At 39.5% G+C, this 20,821-nt stretch overlaps 1 protein-coding gene across 3 annotated transcripts; it reads right to left on the reverse strand.

Moving 5' to 3' along the window:
- Positions 1 to 1,610: 1,610 nt before the first annotated feature.
- LOC148011312 (uncharacterized) lies at positions 1,611 to 20,610 on the reverse strand. Of its 3 annotated transcripts, XM_087670784.1 has the most exons (6): positions 20,349 to 20,609; positions 11,400 to 11,643; positions 11,060 to 11,245; positions 10,813 to 10,967; positions 10,380 to 10,525; positions 1,901 to 10,153 (listed from the first exon to the last, which is right to left on the reverse strand). In XM_087670784.1, the coding sequence occupies exons 2-6, from the start codon at positions 11,598 to 11,600 to the stop codon at positions 10,116 to 10,118; spliced, it is 726 nt and encodes a 241-aa protein (XP_087526910.1). In that variant the 5' UTR covers positions 11,601 to 11,643; positions 20,349 to 20,609; the 3' UTR covers positions 1,901 to 10,115. The 3 variants fall into 3 exon arrangements, with proteins under 3 accessions (XP_087526912.1, XP_087526911.1, XP_087526910.1); XM_087670786.1 differs by lacking the exons at positions 1,901 to 10,153; positions 10,380 to 10,525 and adding an exon at positions 1,611 to 1,888 and having other exon boundaries at positions 10,813 to 10,867; positions 20,349 to 20,610; XM_087670785.1 differs by lacking the exons at positions 1,901 to 10,153; positions 10,380 to 10,525 and adding an exon at positions 1,661 to 1,888 and having other exon boundaries at positions 20,349 to 20,597.
- Positions 20,611 to 20,821: the final 211 nt, after the last annotated feature.

Consider the following 20,821-nt stretch of genomic DNA (forward strand, 5'->3'; position numbering starts at 1 on the left):
TTGAGAAGTATTGAAACTAACTCATCTCACCATCTGGACTAGAAGGGACAAAGTGATATTTGATAAGCATTTCATTTCTCACTTAAGATTAAGCTTGCTTGTTGCTTGCTTGAAAATGAGAAGATCATGCTTCATTGAGCTTGTGGGAGAGTATACGCAAGTAGCTTAGGTGAGAGGTAAGAGATCCTAAGACGTGGAGAAGTATTTGGAGGAAAAATAGCTTCATCCACGCTTCATTTGTCTTGTTCAACCTAACATATCACCAAAATATTCACAACAAAATAAGAGTGTAACATTTTTGCTTGAGAAGCAAACATGTATAATTGAGTGGTTCTATAAATGTTACCATCTACTTCTACTACAAGTAGACTAGTATGATTTTAGAAATATTGCCAACTAATTTTTTTATTTAAGTCCATCCACAATCCCTCACTTCCAAGTGGAACAAACAAAGCATTTAATACTTGCAAGTTGCACTCCTCATCTTATATCCAAAGTTTTTTCTAACTCAAATGATTAATGGAAGCCAATTCCACTAGAACTATTGCGTATCATTAATGAACAAGTTGCCTGATACATTTTGCAATAATGGTTACCCTTTTCAAATAAACAATGTGATGTCTTAGGATACATCAAAGTAAGAGGCAAGACATGTTTGACGTTGAGTGACCATAGTACAATAGCAAATTTCCACACAATTAAAGCATAAATAACTTACATTTTCAAGCCAATCTAATACTCCAATAATAGCTTAAATATTAGGTATGGTGAAAAAAGAAAGGAATAAAATGTCGCATCTGTCATTAATGATGGATGTTTTAGGAAGTCTCCATTTGAGTAGGACATGATTCTAGAAGTTCAATGATCTAAATCAATAGAAATTAACATTTTATTTTCTACAATAGGGTTTGCTTTCAAAATTAACTGTAGATTATGTTTCAAAATTAATAAATAATCAAAATTAGCACAATTGTTTTAGTAAAATGAAAATCTAATTAAAATAATATTACTAGTTCCGTGATGCTATGAAATGATAATTGATTATCATTAGTGTACTATAGAACAACTAGCTTCTATATTCTTTTAGACATAAATTTGAGACTATTTGATTCTACTAGTACACTGTGTAACTATTCATAATAATGGTCATGAGATTGCCATATTGATCAAAATAATGATTGTGCTCCAATGCTTATTACTCTGGCTTTAGTGATATTACTTCATTGACCATGGCAATATTTTGAATTTTTCCAATGTGATATCATATCTATATTCTTGGCAAATAATATAACGTCCTACTTGTACTTTCTATACAAAATGATGATCTCTTCCATGAAGCAAATCCAAAACACAAAAATCTATGTAGTTACAACAATAGTCCTTACTTACTTATCGACTAATCCAAGAGGTGAGAATGTAACAATCCAAAGGAAACCATTGAGATTGCCAATCTCTACTACTTCCATTTAAATGGTTACCCTTTAGGACCTTAGATGCCATGATCATCAAACTACTTTGAAATTTAACAAAGTTTATAGTTATACCTTATTTTGATGAAAGAAAATCACATTCTTCAAACAATATATGATAATACATATCATGTTAGACCGTTATTGCTCTATGATTTTCCAATATATTGTTCTATTGAGAATGTTATCATTTTCGATATTAGATGTCATGATAATCATATTCAATTGAAATTCATGCAAGTTCATAGATTTGTCTCAATTTGATGAAAGGAGCTTACATTCTCTTAGAATAGTGTTTGCATACATATCATATCGAACCATTCTCATTGTGTGATATGGTTCAAGCATGCTTTTCAAAGTATCTTTGCATTTGAGGGCTTGACTTGATGTCATTGAATGTAACCTCTTGATGCTCACCCCTAAGTCCAATGCACATGTAGACTTTTCTTATATTAGCATAACAATATACAATAAATCTCATGTACAATCAAATTTTAGCAATCTTATATAGCATATCTAATGGTAGCAAACAATTGAGATTGTTTTTATGCTTATTATCTATAATGTGTGGGGACTCCTCCCATTTACCACGAGAGTGGCAATCCATCAATGTTAACTTGTTTAAATTGAATGTCATTACCTACTAGTGAAGTGGGATTAACCAATACATATTTTCCATTGACTAAATAAACCAATTGTCCCCATTTGACCCAACCAACACAAAAATCATGTATATATTGACTTATCTACACATTGCCCATTAACATAGATACTCTTTGAGTAGTTTTTGTCCAAGGAAAAAACATTCCATTAAAATGTCTTCTAGGATGGAAAAATACGATTTGGATTATAGCGTAGAACCCTTATGCAAATTATTATAAAAAAGGTAAATGGGAAATCTCCCCAAAGTAACCACTATGAAGGGAGAAAGTATTATACAATGAGCAAAGTGAATCTTTCACCTTTTATGTGAGACCTTCCTTTGATGTGTCTAAATTGTCTATTTTGCAATAAAGCACTCAAATTCATACGTTTGTGGTCTAAAATAACACAAGTAGAATTAGCTTCACATAAATAGTGAGGCATTATCCAAGCCCTCCATTAATTATGTTCTCACATTTAGTTACTAAGCGCAAATTATTGTTGCATTGGCCATTGACTTGGATAATGGGTACAATAGCAAATCAATGGCTACTCTCTCCTCATGCAAGTGACTTTCTCTCAATGCTCCATCACACATGAGCAAGCTAACACTCAAGCATACCAATGTGCACTCCAGAACTAGAGTGCCAAGAATTTTTTTCATATAAGCAAGGCTTTAAGTGCTCTCCAAATGCCAACAAAGATGGCTTCCTACAATTGGAGAAGCACTAGGATGAATAACTGGGATAGTCTAACCTCTTAGAATTCATGAAAATTTCAATTAATACCCCACTCTACCTTTTATTCTAGGTCTTAAAGAAAATTAAAGCAATTACTTGCAAGACTCCACCCAATAATTTTCTACAATAAAAAGAAATTGTATCATTAGCATACTTTGCACCAACTCCACTCGCTATTGTGCCATGCCTTTGCAAGGACAAGGAAAAAGTACAATGTCAAAGGGCATTCTTGGCACACTAATCTCTACTAGAGAACATGTTAGCCCTTGTATGTAACAACCATAACATGTATCCATCTAAGCTCTTCATGATGAGCTTTCTTAAAATCTAGGAGGCAAAAGGCTATATGTTAGTAAACTCCAAGAATCACCACTTGTAATTCTCATCCATAGATTAACAAGCATATGGCTTAGCAAGGAGGTCAACAAGCATGTCTTCCCCCCATTTGCATTTGTTTTGCAAGTTACCAAGAATACAATGCTGCCTACAAGACCTCTAACAAGATATATTTTTTCTTTCTTATGTGACTCCTTGTGAAATGTGAGGATGTTAGCATGGTGTTGCTTAGGCACAAAACCAATTTGGATATAAGACGTAAGGGCATTGTTAATTTCAAGAATGTACATCTACAATAGATCAACTCATCACATAGATGAAGAATGTATTGTTGCTTCGTTGACTTCCACAAAGTCTTTGGCGTACTACCATGAGCAAAATTGATGGGTGTCATTGCACTATAATATTAGTTGGTGACAAGCAAGGTGCATGCTCCAACTAGGATGTCTTATACTACACAAAGCTTTTTTAAAAGTAAAATGGAGGTTCCCTCTTTCACCAACACTCTTCAACTGTGCATTGATGAAGTTTCTAATTCCATACACAAGATTAGTGGGCTAGGAGCAACACTTAGGATCTTGTTTCCAGCTTTAGGATATGCATTGCACCAATACCACTACAAGTACGTGAGGATGCCTATGGGTGTTTTGCCTATAAAGAAACATCATGATCCCCAATACCTCATCTAGCTGAGTAGCCAACCCTACACCATCATTTACATACTAACAATGTATGGTGGAGATAATTTCATTCTATGTATACCTTAGGGTCACATTCTTTGACCTAGTGTGTAGATATGCACAAGGGTTTGCAAAAGGAAGCACCATGTATAAAACCATGTCCAAACATAGTAAACTCAAACATCAATACAAAAATACAAAAGTGAAGATAACTACATAACGAATGACAATGTACAAAATGCTCAAGGGGAGAGCTATCCAATAGTCGACGACTCTCATTGAAGTGGACTGAGGTAGGTGTTGATGTGTGTCATCCACTGGAGACAAATCCCAAGTGCAATAACCACCAATTGGAGCAAAGGCTAATGAAGAGAAGTGATGCAAACACAAGAATGACCTATTGCAAATGATGATGTCCACAAGTTGGGGCAAAACACAACCAATAGGAGTCGTCATGATAAAAGGCAACATTGAAGATGCCCACTACAACAAGTTGAATGGAGACCACAACAATTGAGGAAAAACACAACTTAAAGTAGTCATCAAGATGAAGGCAATAGTCATGGATTCCATTTGCAAGAGCTAGATGTGAAGGCAACCGCAAACTAGAGTGAAGCACTGGCCAAATGGAGTCACCAAACTAATGGGCACCTATTGAGGATCACAGGCAATAGCCAAACGAGGCACCCAATGAATGGAGACTGAAAAGATCTGGGGCAAGCTGTAAAACAAGGGATAGAACAAGTGGCTAGGCATCCCATTATTTATAGCTATGGATCTTTCCAAATTTTCGGTGTTTGCTTATGGGATATGGTCACTTTGGTAATTTTTGAGTGTTGGGGTTGTTTTAATGAGCTAGCTAAGGTTTAATGAAAAATACTCCTTTTGTGCCTCAACACAATCTTCCATGAGGAGGGTTGCTAAAGCCACACTCACACACGGCTTTAACACTAGGTACAATCTACCACCCAAAAAAAAAAGTCACGTGAAATATGAGAATGTTATGTGCCATTATCACCATGATGGTTGAGGCCCTTTTCTAGATAATCACACATACACCGACCAAAGAGCTAGAATCTACCACCCCAAGAAAAGGGAAAGGGGGAGGGGAAGAGAGAGAGAGAGAGATAGGTGTGTGTGGGCAAGTGGTGGTGTGTGCACCATATGAAATGTGAGTGCAATGTGCCACTATCCCCATGGTGGTTGAGGCCCTTTGCTAGATAGTCACACATACAATAACTAAAGAGGATGGGCCCATCTCCATACCCTTAAACTAGTATGATGCTCCTATTAGCTTGCAGCTAGAGGTGACACAACATGCTTGTCTAGACAAGTTGGTGTGCACTCTACAAATCATGTGTTTAGATGGATTCATTGGCAACTATAATATAGTCTACATAGACCCATTTTCCACCTCAATCCCAAAGAGCACCATTGGCCATAAAGACAGCATGCTATAAAGAGTACATTTTGCAACTAAAGATGGGTTCAACAGCAAGATATATCCATCATACATCTCAACCACAAAGAGCACCATTGGCCACAAAGATGACATGCTAGAAAAGTGCACTTTTCTACAACTACCAAAAGATGGCTTCATCAACAAACCAATATACATAATTGTGCATGTCATTTAGGTTACATTGTATCACATGTCAGCTACTACATGCCCCTTCACATCACTTCCATGGAGTTGAGACAGGATCTCTAAAGAAGGACGAGAAGAAGACACCTCAAAGATGCCATCTAGAGATGGAGATAGAGAAACATTACACACATGTAGATGCTTTTCCTATTATGTCCATGGGATACTCGAACTTGGAGTTATGAACCATCTGATTCGAGCTCCCTAGGCATTTAAATTGTAATTGTACATAGTTCTTGCTCTAGTATCCTAGACTCTAAGTGACACTAGGGTTAGGGTTTTATATGACAGTTAAGCCATTTAAGGTTAGATTTTACTATAAAAAGTCACTTAATGTGTCACTAGCATATCACTTAATGTGTCACTAGCATACAAGTTGCAATTGCCTTGAGCATTGTACACTTTTTCAATCATTAATACATCACCTCTCATTTTGTGATCGAGTATCATTGTGCATCAACTAATTCACATTATCTTTCATTATCTATCAATTAATCACACAATTACTCCACACCTAGACCAACAATGGTATCACAACCACTTATCTCCATGGCCATCACTTACAAGCACCTTCCTTACGACCATTGTTATTGAGCACCACACCTCAATCGACTACTACTCAATGCTATTGCCATTGCACCAACTTTCATCACGACAACTAAGTGGTCCTTAACAGCTGCACATCTTTGTGGCACCATTGTCACCACCACTTAATCTTGTCTTCAACTTGTTGGAAGTAGTCCTTCACCTCGAGCTCTCATTGTCGATAACAAGCTTTGTCCTCCTAATGCATCCACCAATACCGATTGTTCTATCCCATTGCCTGAACATCCACTTCCTAAGAATTCTTCTATCTACCTTAACCGCTATGTTACATGAAGCTTCTACACCATCTTCCTCTCTCTTCCCTTTTGTGTTTGCATGTACAACACGTGCACCGACCGTCACCTATTTTGCCACTTTGAATACTAACAAAAATGTTATAGTTGCCACCTTCAATCCTATGCCTTTTTAGCTTGTCATATTCCTACAATTCGCCACACGTCTCCTACCACCAATTGACACGCTACCACCTCATCCATCAAATCTACCACGACAATCTAGCACCTATCTTTTTCCAAGTGACACATCAAAATCTTTTTTGAAATATTGTTTTCATTCATTTACTTCTCAATAAGACCCTTGATCCGCACAAATTATGCAAATTTGAGGATTTCTTCAAATTAACCGATCTAGTACAAATATCATCAACAATTTTGAGATTCTCATCAATTTTCCCAAATTCACACCAAATTGAAAATTTTTAATAATAATGATCGAAAAATTTGGAGCATTTCATGGAACTGGCCAAATTTTGCTCAAATTTTACTAATAAATTTGGTGTTTTCCAAGGACTTAGCATCTTCAAAAAAATTGAGACCCAATACATCCTAAAGTGCAAATTTGGGTTTCATTCAACCACTTTCAATATAATTTGTATAAAAACTTTACAAAAATTCTTTGAATTTAATTTCAATTTTGCAAAACAAAAAATCATTTTAACAATTTTAATCCAATTTATCCAATCTACCTTGTTTGAGTAATATTTTATTTCTAAAAACTATTATTCCAACAAGTAGAAAAAATATACTTTATTTATGGAATGTTGATATAACCCTTCTATTCATTATGCTTGTTTTCCTTTCACCGATGTAATCTCGTGTTTTGACAATGGACAGTGTAGCTTTTAAGCATATCACTTCTTATCCAAAATTGTTCTCATCTATTTCACGTGTACCTAAGGGGGGCACAAATATGTGTGCAAACAATGTCTCTTATGCAATTAAAGCATTGATAATATGCACATTACTATTTGTAGCACTTCCGTGGCATTGCAAGATGTAACCGGTACTCTCACATCAAGCCTTTATTATCTTAATTCTTATGATCAATATCATGCGAAAAATTTTGTTAATTGTGCTTCTTCAACGCATGATCCTTTTATGGCACATGTTTCTTCAATGCCACATATTCAGATTTGTTGGATTTTATTGCATATATTGATGAATTGCTTATTATTGGAATCAATGTTGTCCAAATTGCAACTTTATAGCATTATTTCCAAGAACACTTATAGTGATCTATATTGGTGTTCTTCATCCACTATTAACTCCCCAATTTGTCACCATTGCAAAAGTGGGGGGGAGGGGGGGATAGTATTTCCATCACCAACAAAGGAATAGAGTAATCAACTACCAAATCAAGCATCATCCTTGACAGCCCTTTTGTAAATCACTAGTTAGTAGTGAGGAGTGTCTTCCCATATCTCAAATACACTAAGGCCCTTTCTTTAAGGCATGGATTCATGGATCAATATTGGATTGATTATTCAAAAGACATTTTGGTATATCTTTTTATGAAATCTACTACTCCATTAAGAGTTTAAAGCTATTCAACTATCTCTACATTAGGCATATTTTATCTTCCGTCCATTGATTTTCTTGATCTTATATCCATCAAGAAGAACATATGTAATTACGACCACGTATATTGTTTTTTTCTAGGATTATATCATCATTTTTATATTAATCTACCCGTTTCATGGAGATGAGTTTTTATGATCAATTTTCAACCTTCTCTAATCGTACATAGCTGTGTTTACCAAATTTCATCCTGCGACTGCTATGTTTTGGTGACCAATCTACTACCCTTCATTATTCAACACTCTCCCATCTCCAACTGGTGGTTATAGCGAGGAAATACAACATTTGGGACGACTAGTGACCCATCTTCATCATCTCAGCCAGGCCCAATGTCAGGTTCGTACCCTTTGAGTCATATGAATCAAAACCTTCTTTTGTTTCTACTTTTGGTGTGTAAGATTTGAATAATTTTTTATATGTAAGTTCAATAAAGAGGGCTCTTCAAGCAAACATCCGTCTCATCAGGTATATCTACATCTTCTATTTCATTTGAGCATGTAAGCCAATCTTCTCAAATCCGTCCATCCCACCCTCTTCTATTCCCCCACCTCGAGGTCCGTCCTTCTTCATTCCAAAACCTTGGATTACACTCCACATCCGCATTCCACACTTGGAGTTGAAACCTTCATTTACACTCCTAACACATTCTCATTCTCCATTCCATACACTTTCCTACCACTTCACATCAAGGTACATCATTATAGGATATGCCACCCTTTAACATTGTACCATCCACTTATCCTCAAGTCACTTTGCACCATGGAGCTTTGTTACAAGGAATGCTACCCTTTAACACAGTCCCATCCACCTTTCCATAGGTGAGCACATGATTTCCCACTAGGACAACTGTGATGGACATCCCCCTCACTACCCCTAGTCACACACATCCTTTGATCTCTCAGATGCAAGGATTTCCATCCTCTACTTATGGTGCATCATCACACTTTCCATGGGTCACTTCTACTCTGGAGCAGTCTAGATAGGGGCCATATACTTTTCATTTAATTGAATTACTATTGGCTGGAAACTCTACTGAGAGACTTGGTCTTGCATAGGCATGTTTGATACTTGACATGCAGCCATGTAGGGAGTCATGTAAGGCTGTGTGAAGCCATTTCACGCAGATTTGTATTGATTCACAATAGCTCATGCACAAAATACAGTGATTGACAGCCACTGTAGGTGACACCATCTAGATGGTGTTCAACTACAGGCAACATCTGAGTGTCTTGCAGCAGCTAGAGATTGCTGTTTGGGCATTTTCTGCATGAGAAAATCAGAATTCTCTCCTCTACTGCTTCTCTCTCTCTCTCTCTCTCTCTCTCTCTCTCTCTCTCTCTCTCTCTCTCTCGTCCTCTCTCTCCTCCATGCCAGTTGAAGCTTCATCATTGAATTTGAAGCATTTCAGCACTGAATTTGCTTATTATAAACCTGATTTCAGCAGAACTTAGGTTTGCATGGCTATGTTGGAAATGTGCCAGCACATCTCAGCTACCCATGAAGGATTGTTGGCAATTGCTGCAATTCTGAAGATTAAAACAAGATTTGAAGGCATTTGGTCATCTGCACCAAGGGTGACACCTGCACACAACTGTTGAAGACTTGATTTGACTCCCCAAACACTCAAACAAGGGGCAAATTGAGGATTAATGATGATCTTCACTATTTTAGACTGCAAGTTGATGTTGATCACTGTTTTAGGGCTGAAAATCGGAGCTCTCTCTCTTTGCTTATTCTCTATCCTCTTTGCTTGATGCATGTGCCATCTAGTGAAGGAAACTGAAGATTTGAGACTCAAATTTGAATCTCAAGTGTTACTGATTGGGAATTTGCTGATCCTAGTAACCAACAAGGATTAGGGTTTGCATGGCTGCATTGGGATGCATGCAAGCATGCCTCAATGATTGAGGAAGGTTGCTAATGTGAATTCAAGTAGCAAACAGCTAGAGATTGGTGGGCTATACCATGAACTCAAGGAATACATTCGAGTTCTCAATCCTTAGTGAATCAAGTACAATCCAACACAATTGTGAAACTACTTGCTGTTCTTTGTAACTAGAAATTCTAAAAATCAATTTGCCTCATGATTCCACATCTCAAGGGGCCCAAGCATGCGAATCAACCATGTTGTAGCCCATATCTCACTGATTCATTCCACCTCTTCTAGTTGTAACAAGTTCTGAAATCATCCACAAGGGGTGCCAAAGTTTTTGGGGTCAATTGGTGAAGACCATCTCGTGTGATTTGTAAAGTATTGACTATGTGCATATCTTGAATTGTTGCTTGCTATCAATTGCTTGTGAATCAGGGAGATTGAAACACCCTCTCATTAAAGAAGGCCGGTTTCAAACCCACCCACCCTCCACCCCCCGGGCCTTTTTTAAAAAAGAAAGAAAAACCTTTACCTGGTTTTTTTCCTCCATGTTTTAGCGTAGTGGCAACCTCACAGGAAGTTTTAGCGAAGACTAAACATGCCATAATCCTTTTGTATGGCTGCTTCATAAAGCATTTTGTTAAAAATGAGACGGGACTTGGCCTTGCAGCAGGGCATCTGTTGGGACAATAGCCTCAGGGAAATAGTAAGATTTTCATAAACCACTCATTGACTTCCTAAAAAGAAAGACAACTTCATCTTTTAACCTAGAGGAAACAACACTAAAAAGTCAACCGAGATGGTTTTGGCAGCTCATCCACCTTGAATTATAGGCTACAGGGTAAATAGATTAGTTGCATAACCTATCTTTAATAATTCCCAATTAGTCCATGTTAGCTCTCTCTTGCAAATGTGTTGGGAGTTCATAGAAAACTTCACTACAGAAGTGAAATAAAATGACTTACACATCCTTTGTGAGTTCATTGATGGAGTCTGGAGATATGTCTCGGTCTCGCTTGGCTATGAAAAATAGCAATTTGAAAAACAATGGTACATCAATCGTACTTCCACCATTACCTCCAAAAACCTTAAATATGGCTTCCAAAACAGCCGAGAAGTTCTGACATATAAACCCATCATCATTCACTAAACAAAAAACAATTAAACTAAGTAGAAAGCATTTTCACATTTTCCATGCAAGAATATTTTTACCTTTACAGTAGTTGTTATCAACAAAATGACCACTTCCCTTGGATCTACCATTTCAGAAGTGAATCCACCCAACTGAAAAACTCTTTCAATCACTGTTAAAGCAACCCCATTTAAGGAACAGACCTCTGCAATTTCACTTTGCTTTAATGTGTCTTTCCCCTTGAGTTCCCTCCAGACACCTTGCACCTGTGCAAAGACCATACAATTGAAAACCTTCTACATGAAATTAAGTATACAGACAGCTTTGACCAAGCACATTATCCATATCTTCCCCCATAACTTAACAGACAAAGGGCAGATGAATGTTTCAGGGTTTTAGATTTGTCGTCGCGCTTGTTACCTGATGTATGGAAGGGGGTTGAACATTTGCTCTGTTCTTAGAGGCTTTTAGAAGCTGATTGAAATATTGTGCTGCAAACTCTTCCAAGCTTGCAGGTTGTGTTCTGAGTACCTCCTTTGTAAACTTTTTCAACAGATCTGGAAGACCAAGTGGAACTTGTATCTGCTCGACACAATAAACTGGCTCAAAATCCAACTCCATTTGTTTCACTTACAAGTTGATAGGACTCTGGTTGGCTCCTCTCCTGTAAGCAAACATTAAAAAGGTAATTTTAGTTATAATGCTACCTTAATAACAATCTACCTGAACCTTGAACCAGTTTAGGATTGCACCAAACAATTAACTACTTAGACATCTTTGGTTTTAAAACTATATTCAAAAATATATTTCACTAAGTTATTTTTACTACATGACATACCCATTTGCCAATCAAGCTGGAGGATAATTTAACATCCCCTATCATACAAGGACAGAAGATTCTAATCAGTGATTCTTACTGGACAGACAATTCAGTAGCTGAGTAGGCCCATGCAGGACAAAACTATTTCTACTTCTGTTTAAGTGAGCCTTTAGAGCACAAATTAACAGCCTAGCATTATCGTGTTAGTAGTTGGAAATTCAAATGTTCAAATAAGCATTTCTGGGGTGACCCTTTGTGAAACCTTCCTTCTCAAAGAGGGTGGTAATGACCTGATTAATCAACAATTACAGCAAGTAATCAATTACATAAAACTAAAACGTACAATTGACTACTCAATCTTGGAAATTGGACAACGGGTTGGCCCCAAAATTGGTGTCCCTCGCAGTATTTCTTTAACTTGTATTGCAATAATGCAATAAAATAATGCAGTCGGCAAATAAAAACTGACCGACCTGATCTGCCAACTACAACATAAATGAATAAAATAATCAGCGATCAGTCCTCCATCTGCCACGTGGCATCATCACCTGCCTAACAAATTGTCCATACACTGTCTCTGCTGAAAATGCCCACTAACCAACACAAATAATGAAATAATGCCCTCCATGAGTACCTCTGAGAGAACTGACTGTACACAGTAACCTGAGAAATGCTAGTCCAAGGGATGACTAATCTCAAACACCCCCTCTCAGATCCTAGACATGGCATAAGGCTCAAGGATCTAGAGTGTTATCGTAGAAGAAGCTAAGGAAGCACCTTCGTAAACAAATTTGCAAGATTATCCTCCATCCTGCAATAAATCATATCAATGGTATCATCCAAGATCTTCTCCCGAATGAAATGGTACTTAATCTCAATGTGCTTTGACCTAGCATGAAACACTGGATTCTATGCCAAAGCAATGCAACTCACATTGTCACAATGAAGTGTCGTAGGACCTAGCTAAGGACAGCCAAGCTCCCAAAGTAACCTCTGAAGCCATACCATCTCACATGTGGTAGAAGACGCTACTCTATACTCCCTCTGTGGAAGAAAGGGCAACACTGGGCTGCTTCTTGCTACTCCACGAGATAACATTTACACCCAAAGTAAAACAATATCCTATCGTTGACCTTTAGTGGTCAACATCTCCAACCCAATCTGAATCTGTCCAACCTATAAGAACCAAAGGGAAATCTCGAGTATCTGCTAGAGAATAAATACCAAGATCAGGGGTCCCCCTCAGGAACCACAAAATCCTCATAGCAACCTGCCAATGTACCATCTTGGATTCACTTATGAACCAGTCCAACAAACCTACAAGAAAGCACCAATCAACTTGAGTGTTAAGAAGCCAAATCAAGGACCCAATCAACTGCCTATAGCAAGTGGCATCCGCTGCTAGAGAATCTGCATGGACTATAGTCTTCCAATTCGGATCCATAGGAGTAGAAATGGCCTTAAATCCCTCCATCTCAAACATAGGCAAAAGCTCATGCACATATCGCTACAGGGAGATGAAAATCCCCCTAGAAGTCTAGTAAATCTCATGGCCTAAGAAGAAATGAAGAAGGCCCATATCCGTCATCTCGAACACCTCGTGTAGTGCCGCCTTAGTGTCCTTGACCCTCTAGGCATGGCCACCTGTCAAAATAAGATCATCCACATAAAGCACAAACAATGTGTATCCTGCTAAGGTGTGGACATACAACTGGGGATCGAAAGAGGTACATCGATACCCCCAACTTCCCTTGGAGGAACGAGTCTATCTTTACATTCCAAGCACATGGAGCCTATTTGAGGCCGTAAAGGGCCTTTTTTAACCTATACACCTATCCATCTGATGAGGAAAAGCCAAGAGGCTGCTCAACATAGATCTCTTTCAAATCACCATTAAGAAAGGTAGACTTCACATCAAGCTAATAGAGCAGCCATCTCCTATGGCTAGCTAAGGCAAGTACGGCTCTAATGGTAGCCATCTGTGATATTTGGTCTTAAAGACCCATTTGACACCAATCACCCACTCAATAGTATCCAACTCCTACTCCATAGCCTTCTTCCAATGCGGGGATTGCAAAGCCTCCTTCATGGAGATAGGCTCCCTATCCTATATAGCATAGGTTATCAAGCAATAGTTAGTACAAACAAGCTCGATAGCATGTGCCTAAAACCTTCCTCTGGCAGAACCTGTCCAATACCTCTCGTTGTTCCTATAGCAAGTATCCTAATCATTGGGCTTTTCCTCATATTTCCATTTCGGATAGTTTCCTCGAGACCGCTGTGGACCATCCTACAACTGCCACTCCTCAGGACTCCCTCAATCCCTAAATTACAAAGTGTGTCTCGTGCCCGATGAGGAGGAGGCTAGATCTCTCCCTGGCGTACACCATCTACTAAAGTCTCTAGAACATCCACCAACGGTGGCGCAATCGAGGAAGCCGATGGGAAAGTAATATCTTTATCAGAAGATGTAGCATCTCCACGAGGCGCAAGCTCCAAAGGTATTGTCATTGGCGACCAACTATCTCCTGAATCTCCAAGCACAGAGTACTCCTCATCCCTCTCTAAAGCTGGAACTTCCACAAATCAAACATCTCGACTCGTGGAGACATCCCGCTTAACGGGATCATACAAACCGTAACCTTGGAATTGTGAGTTGTAGTCAACAAACACTTCTCTTCAAAAAGTTGCTTCAAATTTATTACGCTCTCTTTGGGATACGAGCATAGTGTCACACCCAAAAACCCTAACATAACAAACATCGAGCTTAGACTCAAAATACACCTCATAGGGTGTCATACCAACAACAACCGAAGTGGGGGATCGATTAAGGATGTGGACTGCAGTAGCCATAGCCTCGGCCCAAAGACATTGCGGTATCAATATGCTCCATCATGGTGTGAACCATCTCAATCACACTTTGATTCTTCTGCTCCAATATGCCATTCTCTTGAGGTGTGTTTGTGTTTACAAACTCCTAGTGGATACCACGATTTGCACAAAATCTAGCAAGCTTATTAGAAACAAATTCTCCACCTTTATCCAATCGTAATGTCTTCAATTTCCAGCCTAATCGGTTCTCCTCAAAGATCAACCAATCTTTGAAGTGGAAGAACGTCTTTGACTTCAACTGCAAAAAATAAGCCCATGTCATCTTGCTAACATCGTCCACAATCAGCATGAAATACAAGCTCTCCTTAAGGGACTCCATCCTCATAGGTCCACACAAATCTGTAGATACTGTTGAGCTAAAATATGCATTACTTGTTGATTAGCCTCTTAAATAGCCCCAAAACACGCTAACAAATGCTCTTTTAGAGTAAAAACCTTAAAACGGGGAGCGGTTCAAGAGAGTTTAGTGGAAACCCTAATTTGGGAGGCTCCAATCTACATCTATAAATAGATAGGCTGCCCACCATTCAACTATCATCCTTGTTTGCACGTTACACTAGCCCACACACCCTCTACTGCTGTTGACGCCCAGTTTCCAGCCCGCAGCCTGCCTCCATCTATTGTCCAACCATCATCGACTGCAGCCACATTATCCTCAGCCTGTCCATCGCTGTAAGCGACAGCTCTCAGCTACTAGCGACTGCTCCACACTATCCCAGACTACTGTTTAGCCAGTCGTCCATCATCACCAGGGTCAGCCAGCTTACGTTTACAGCATTACAGGTTCTGACACTCTCCGACACACCTTCTCCAACTATCGCCCTACTATTACAGCACCTGTGCACATTTTCCAGGTTCCGATCGGCGGTATACTACTGCTTTATCAATTTCTAGCCTCCAGACTGTTGTGTTTTGGTAACCAGCCTACTGTCATTCACTATTCAGCACTCCTACACTCCGACTGGTGGTCATAGACTTAGGATTCGTCTCCGGTGGACTTCACACTCCAACATTGCTCTGCCCTTGAGCACATTGTACACTCTTACATTCATTTATAGCATTCATTCACTTCACAGTTGTGTTCACTCTCTCCCTTCTTCTGTTTGTGTTTGAGTTGTTGTGTTTGAGTTTTGAGTTTTGCGTTTAGGGTTTGAGTTTTGCCCTCTGCGTCTGTGTCTGTCTCTTTGTGTTTCTGTCGTGGTCATACACTCTGTGTGTCCTCAGTGCAAACCCTAGCAGTGTTCTTCACAAATACAAGCTCCAAGGGTATTGAACACCGCCTTTAAGCCTTACTAGGAATGGCATTAGGACGTAGTTTCCCACGAATGCAAGATACATACGGCAACTCGCTCACCACAATGTTCGGTATACCTCGAACAAGCTATCAACTGGAAGCCTTCCGAAGGTAATCATAATTTAGGTGGCCACACCAAGCATGCCAAAGCTTGGTCTGTGTCTGAGAGGTAAGAAAAAAAGAGGTCAAGGCAAAAGGAGACCTTTAACTTATAGACTCCATTCTCCTCATAACCGAAAGTAAACACCTATCTCGATCCAGATCAAGAATCCAAAAGGGATCCTCATCAAACTCAACCAAGAGGCCGAGGGTACAAATCTTGTGTACTAAAAGCAAATGGTAACCCAAGCCTGGCACATAACACACCTTTGAAGTATGAGCACCACCCTACCCATCTAGAATAAGCTACATATTACCCCTCCCTTGAAAAGGGACAAAAGAGCTATTACCGATGAGAATGTGTCCATGCAAAGGCTGCAAATCCGCAAGACCTGCAAAAGGAGTCATGTTTCGAGAGGCACCACTATTAACAATCCACTCACGAGGGTATGGGGCCGTCAACACAACATTAAAAGCCCTCAAGATTGATGCCTCGACCATTTCCAAGTGGAGGAAGGCACCTGATGAGGGAGCAGCCACTGCTCCTAAATCCTTTGAAGACTTTTCCTTCTTATCCTTGTCCTTCTTCTCCTTGTTAGGGCAAACCTTCTTCCAATGACCTGTCTTGCCACACGTGAGAAGTGGAATCATTCTCTTTGTCCTTCTTTGATTTGTCCTCCTCCTATTGGTCCTTCCCCCTTCTTCTGAGAGGACTGACCTATCAATGCCTCCGATTTGGAAGCATTCTATCCTTTCAATTGCTCTTCCTGGTCCAAAACCATAGGAACCAACTCTTCCCAACAAAGAGTCTCTAACCGCCCTAAAGAAGGCAGAGTAAAATAAATTGAATCAAGGGCCCCAAGGTTGCATTCCGTGCACGTACAGTAAGTTTCGTGCAGTATTGTACCGTACGTTCATTTCGTATAGTAAACCATTTGCCCTTTTTTTTACCTGTTACACATTCAAACTTCTCTTCTTTCACACTCCTCTCTCTTTCATAGGTCTTCCTCTTTTCTCCTCCCTCACCTCAATCCTTATAAAAGAGCAGTTTCCCTCCCCCCATCTCAGTATACAAATCGGCCTCCATCTTCATCAATCTCCCTCTCTTGAGCTCAACTTTCAATCACCCTACTCTCCCTCTCCCATTCTCTTGCCTTCTCTTCCTCCTATCCCTATAACTTTCTCTCTTCCTGCTCTTCGTCTCCCTATCCCTATCCCTTTCTCACCTTCTCTTCCTCTCCTCTCCCTCTCCCCCTCCCTCTTCCTCTCTACTCCTCTCCCTCTCTCTCACTTTCAAGTTTCATTCATACATATTACACCCTCTTCTTTTTCCAAATCCCTCTTCCTCTCCCTCTCCTCCTTTCTCCTCATTCTTCCCCACAATGCCTAGGCCTCTTCATTATCTATCCTTAAGTTGCACACTCTATATGTATAGGCTAATTCTATATAAATTTTATATGTATTTTTTCAATGAATATACGAAACAACATATTTTATTCTTAAAAATTTTGTATATGTTCCATACCGTACATATTTGCATACTGAACATATCGTACTAAACGTACAAAACCACCTTGATAAGGCAGTAACTAAGAAAAAAGAGTTATCGCCATGACGTCCAAGATAATCGCCTTCCCTGCATTTTGGACCTGCATCTGCAGCCAAAGCTTATTGACATACTCCCGCATAGAACAAGACTTGTTGGGACTGAAAGTCCTCATCTAAACCTCCAGAGACACCTACTTCATCACGGTCATCCGATTGTACATCTGATCAAGCTCCAGCCATATGTCTCAAGCTACGGTCAAGTGCTCAATGTGACAATGACTATTGGAGTACATGAGAGAAAAAGGAGAGAATGGATGGGGGCATTCAATTTATCCCAATGCGCCTATACATTTATCAACTCGGCTTTCTCATATGAAGAAAGCTTGGAGGCATCACAAGTTGTAAGATGGTCTATTGCCTCAATCACGAGCTCCACCAAATCATAAGACTCCAAGATGGCAAGCATCATTACATAACATATGCAATAATTCGCCTCATCAAGCATTTGATATGAAGGAAGAGCGGGTAACATGGGGACCTTACGGTACATAATAGCCTGAAACTTTGCATCAACTTTGGTCAACATTGTGAATAGAATGACCTACACAAAAAACAAGGGCATCCCCCTCTGACTCCATGCAGAGTGCCGATGCCTACTAGGGCTTCCTTCACTCGTCCTCAAAGAGTTTCACCCGCGGAGGCAATGAAAACTCAAAATCTGCAACAATAAGGCTGAAACATAGCCTTTCTTCCTTCATGAACAGAAAGGACCTGCAAAAATAGCAATTTCACTCCTCTGCACACAACCTGTTCACCACAGCCTCCAAAGCCTGAAAACTCAAACTTCAGTCACAAAGAATCTTCCCGGTTAGGTCTGTCCACGATCGATCAATCCTTCTATGCTGCTCTTATACCATGTAAGAGTCCAACAAATGCGGAAGCGTATGGACAAGACTGAAAGAAAATGAACATAAGAGCAAGGGAGAGAGAAAAGAGACAAAAGAACACCAAAATCTGCACTCAATGAATGCTGAAATGAAGAGGGCAAATATACAAGGGCTCTTCTCGAGCCATATCTCTACCCATCAACACCTAGGAAACAAGTAAGTGGAAGAAGTTGCCAACTGGACCTAAATAGGAGGAAATAATGCAATAAAAGAATGCAACTGGCTAGCAAACATTGGCCGACCTGATCAAAAAGCCGCCAACTACAACATAAATGAATAAAATAATCAATGATCAGTCCTCTAGCTGCCATGTGGCATCATCGCTTGCCTCACATACTGCCCGTACATAATCTTTGCTGAAAATGCCCATTGACTAACATGAATAATGAAATAATGTCCTCCGAGAGTACCTCTGAGAGAACTGACTGCACTAATGGTAACCTGAGAAACGCTAGTCCAGGGGATGACTAATCTCTAACATTCTCTATCTTCAAAATGCTCTCTCTCTCTCTCTCTCTCTCTCTCTCTCTCTCTCTCTCTCTCTCTTTCTCTCTCTCTCAACCTCCAAAAATATATTTTCCACTTGCATGGGCAAGTTTTGCCAAGTGGCACCCTTCCAAAATAATTTTCAGATTTATTAAATTAGTCCTCAAAGTATTAATTCTGAAAATTAATTTGATAATGATTTGTGGCTCAAAAAATAATTTGACAACATTGGCTACTATAATTTATTGGCCAGGTAATCCTGAGCGCTCATTAGCCTAGAACTAATATTAATTATTTAATTAATACCAATTCTCTGGAGTCACCACTAACACTTGGTGCTAATTAATGGTCTAGGTCAAAATCTACTACCACCTAGTATCTATCAAATATAACTTGTTATAACTTTTGCCTTTGGCAACAAATAATCTCTTGGGGTCTCAAGTTCCACATTGTGAAATAACTAGCCTATATCTCACATGTGCAAGTCACATTGCACATTTGACTAACTTTTATGAATAGTGCTAGCTTAATTAACAATTTGGGTGCACACAATCATATTTGGTTAAAAATAAGCCACCTTTTTAGAAGAGATAAATGAGGCTTGCACACACAAGGTAACCGCCTTTTTAGAAGAGACAAATGAGGTGTGGCCATGTGTCCCAAAAGGCTAGTCTAACCATGGTAAGGCATCTTAACACAGCTTTTTCCCATAGTTATATGGGCTACCAGAGTGTGAACCGCGGGGAGAGAATCTCTAATGACACATCATCACCGGCGTAGGAAAACAGGCAATTTGCCCGCTACACTGATAGCTCATGTGCACAGGCTATGAAGGGGGCCTGGTCATCTCAAAAAGCATTGCATGAAACATACTGTTCAAAAAATGTTACATGAAATGTAACATGCCCTTCAAATGTCAACACCTCTTTTCTTTTCCCCCCCACATCAATTCAACAAATATTGCATGAAACCTGATATGGCCTTCAAATGCCAATACCTCTTTTTTTTTCTTTTTCCCTTTTGCCCACGTAAATCTAGCTTTTACCTCCAGTCAGGCCACCCAATACTGTGTCAGGCAGCCCGATAGGACAACCCAGCCATGGCAACAGACAAGCCAAGATGTCAATCTGTAACTTCCTGTTGCACGCCCTGTCAGTCCAGATATCTGAGCTGATCGCATGAAGGAGAAATTTTCATGGTTTTCATCCAAAAATGGCGCTCTGCATTGCTCATAGCACAGCATTTAACCACACCCAATCCATAACCACCGTCTGAAATCATACCTCTTCCAATCGCCGCTTCTCTGCTGGTCTCCAGCATGCATTACAAAGAGTCCTCCCCACCTCGCCTTGTCTCATCTGCAAAACCTGTCGCAACTGCCCTTCTGCTTCTGTCACGCGACGGACCCGCGAAAACTTTCTTGTAATAAGAGCTTAACTGACTGGCTAATCGAAAGTAACAGATGATGATTAAGCAATTACCCTAGAACACATACACTTGGACATATACACATATTTCACTCGTCCAGGCTTTCCATCAATCTTTGGGTTGGTGTTTCACATCAGGGTTTGAAAGCATCTTCCATACAGCAAGACAGTTCATAGGAAGTTGATAGAAGAAACATAATCTGAACTTCCAAAGCTTTGGTAATTTAGACTAAGCAAATATTGAATGCACGAAAATGTAATACATGGGGATGTGACACTCACTAATATATAGGGAGTGGAAGACTAACATTAACACAATCAAGCTTATA

Source organism: Lygodium microphyllum, chromosome 28, assembly GCF_053477565.2.
Source record: "Lygodium microphyllum isolate KBCC chromosome 28, Lygodium_microphyllum_v1.1.10, whole genome shotgun sequence".
NCBI lineage: Eukaryota > Viridiplantae > Streptophyta > Polypodiopsida > Schizaeales > Lygodiaceae > Lygodium > Lygodium microphyllum.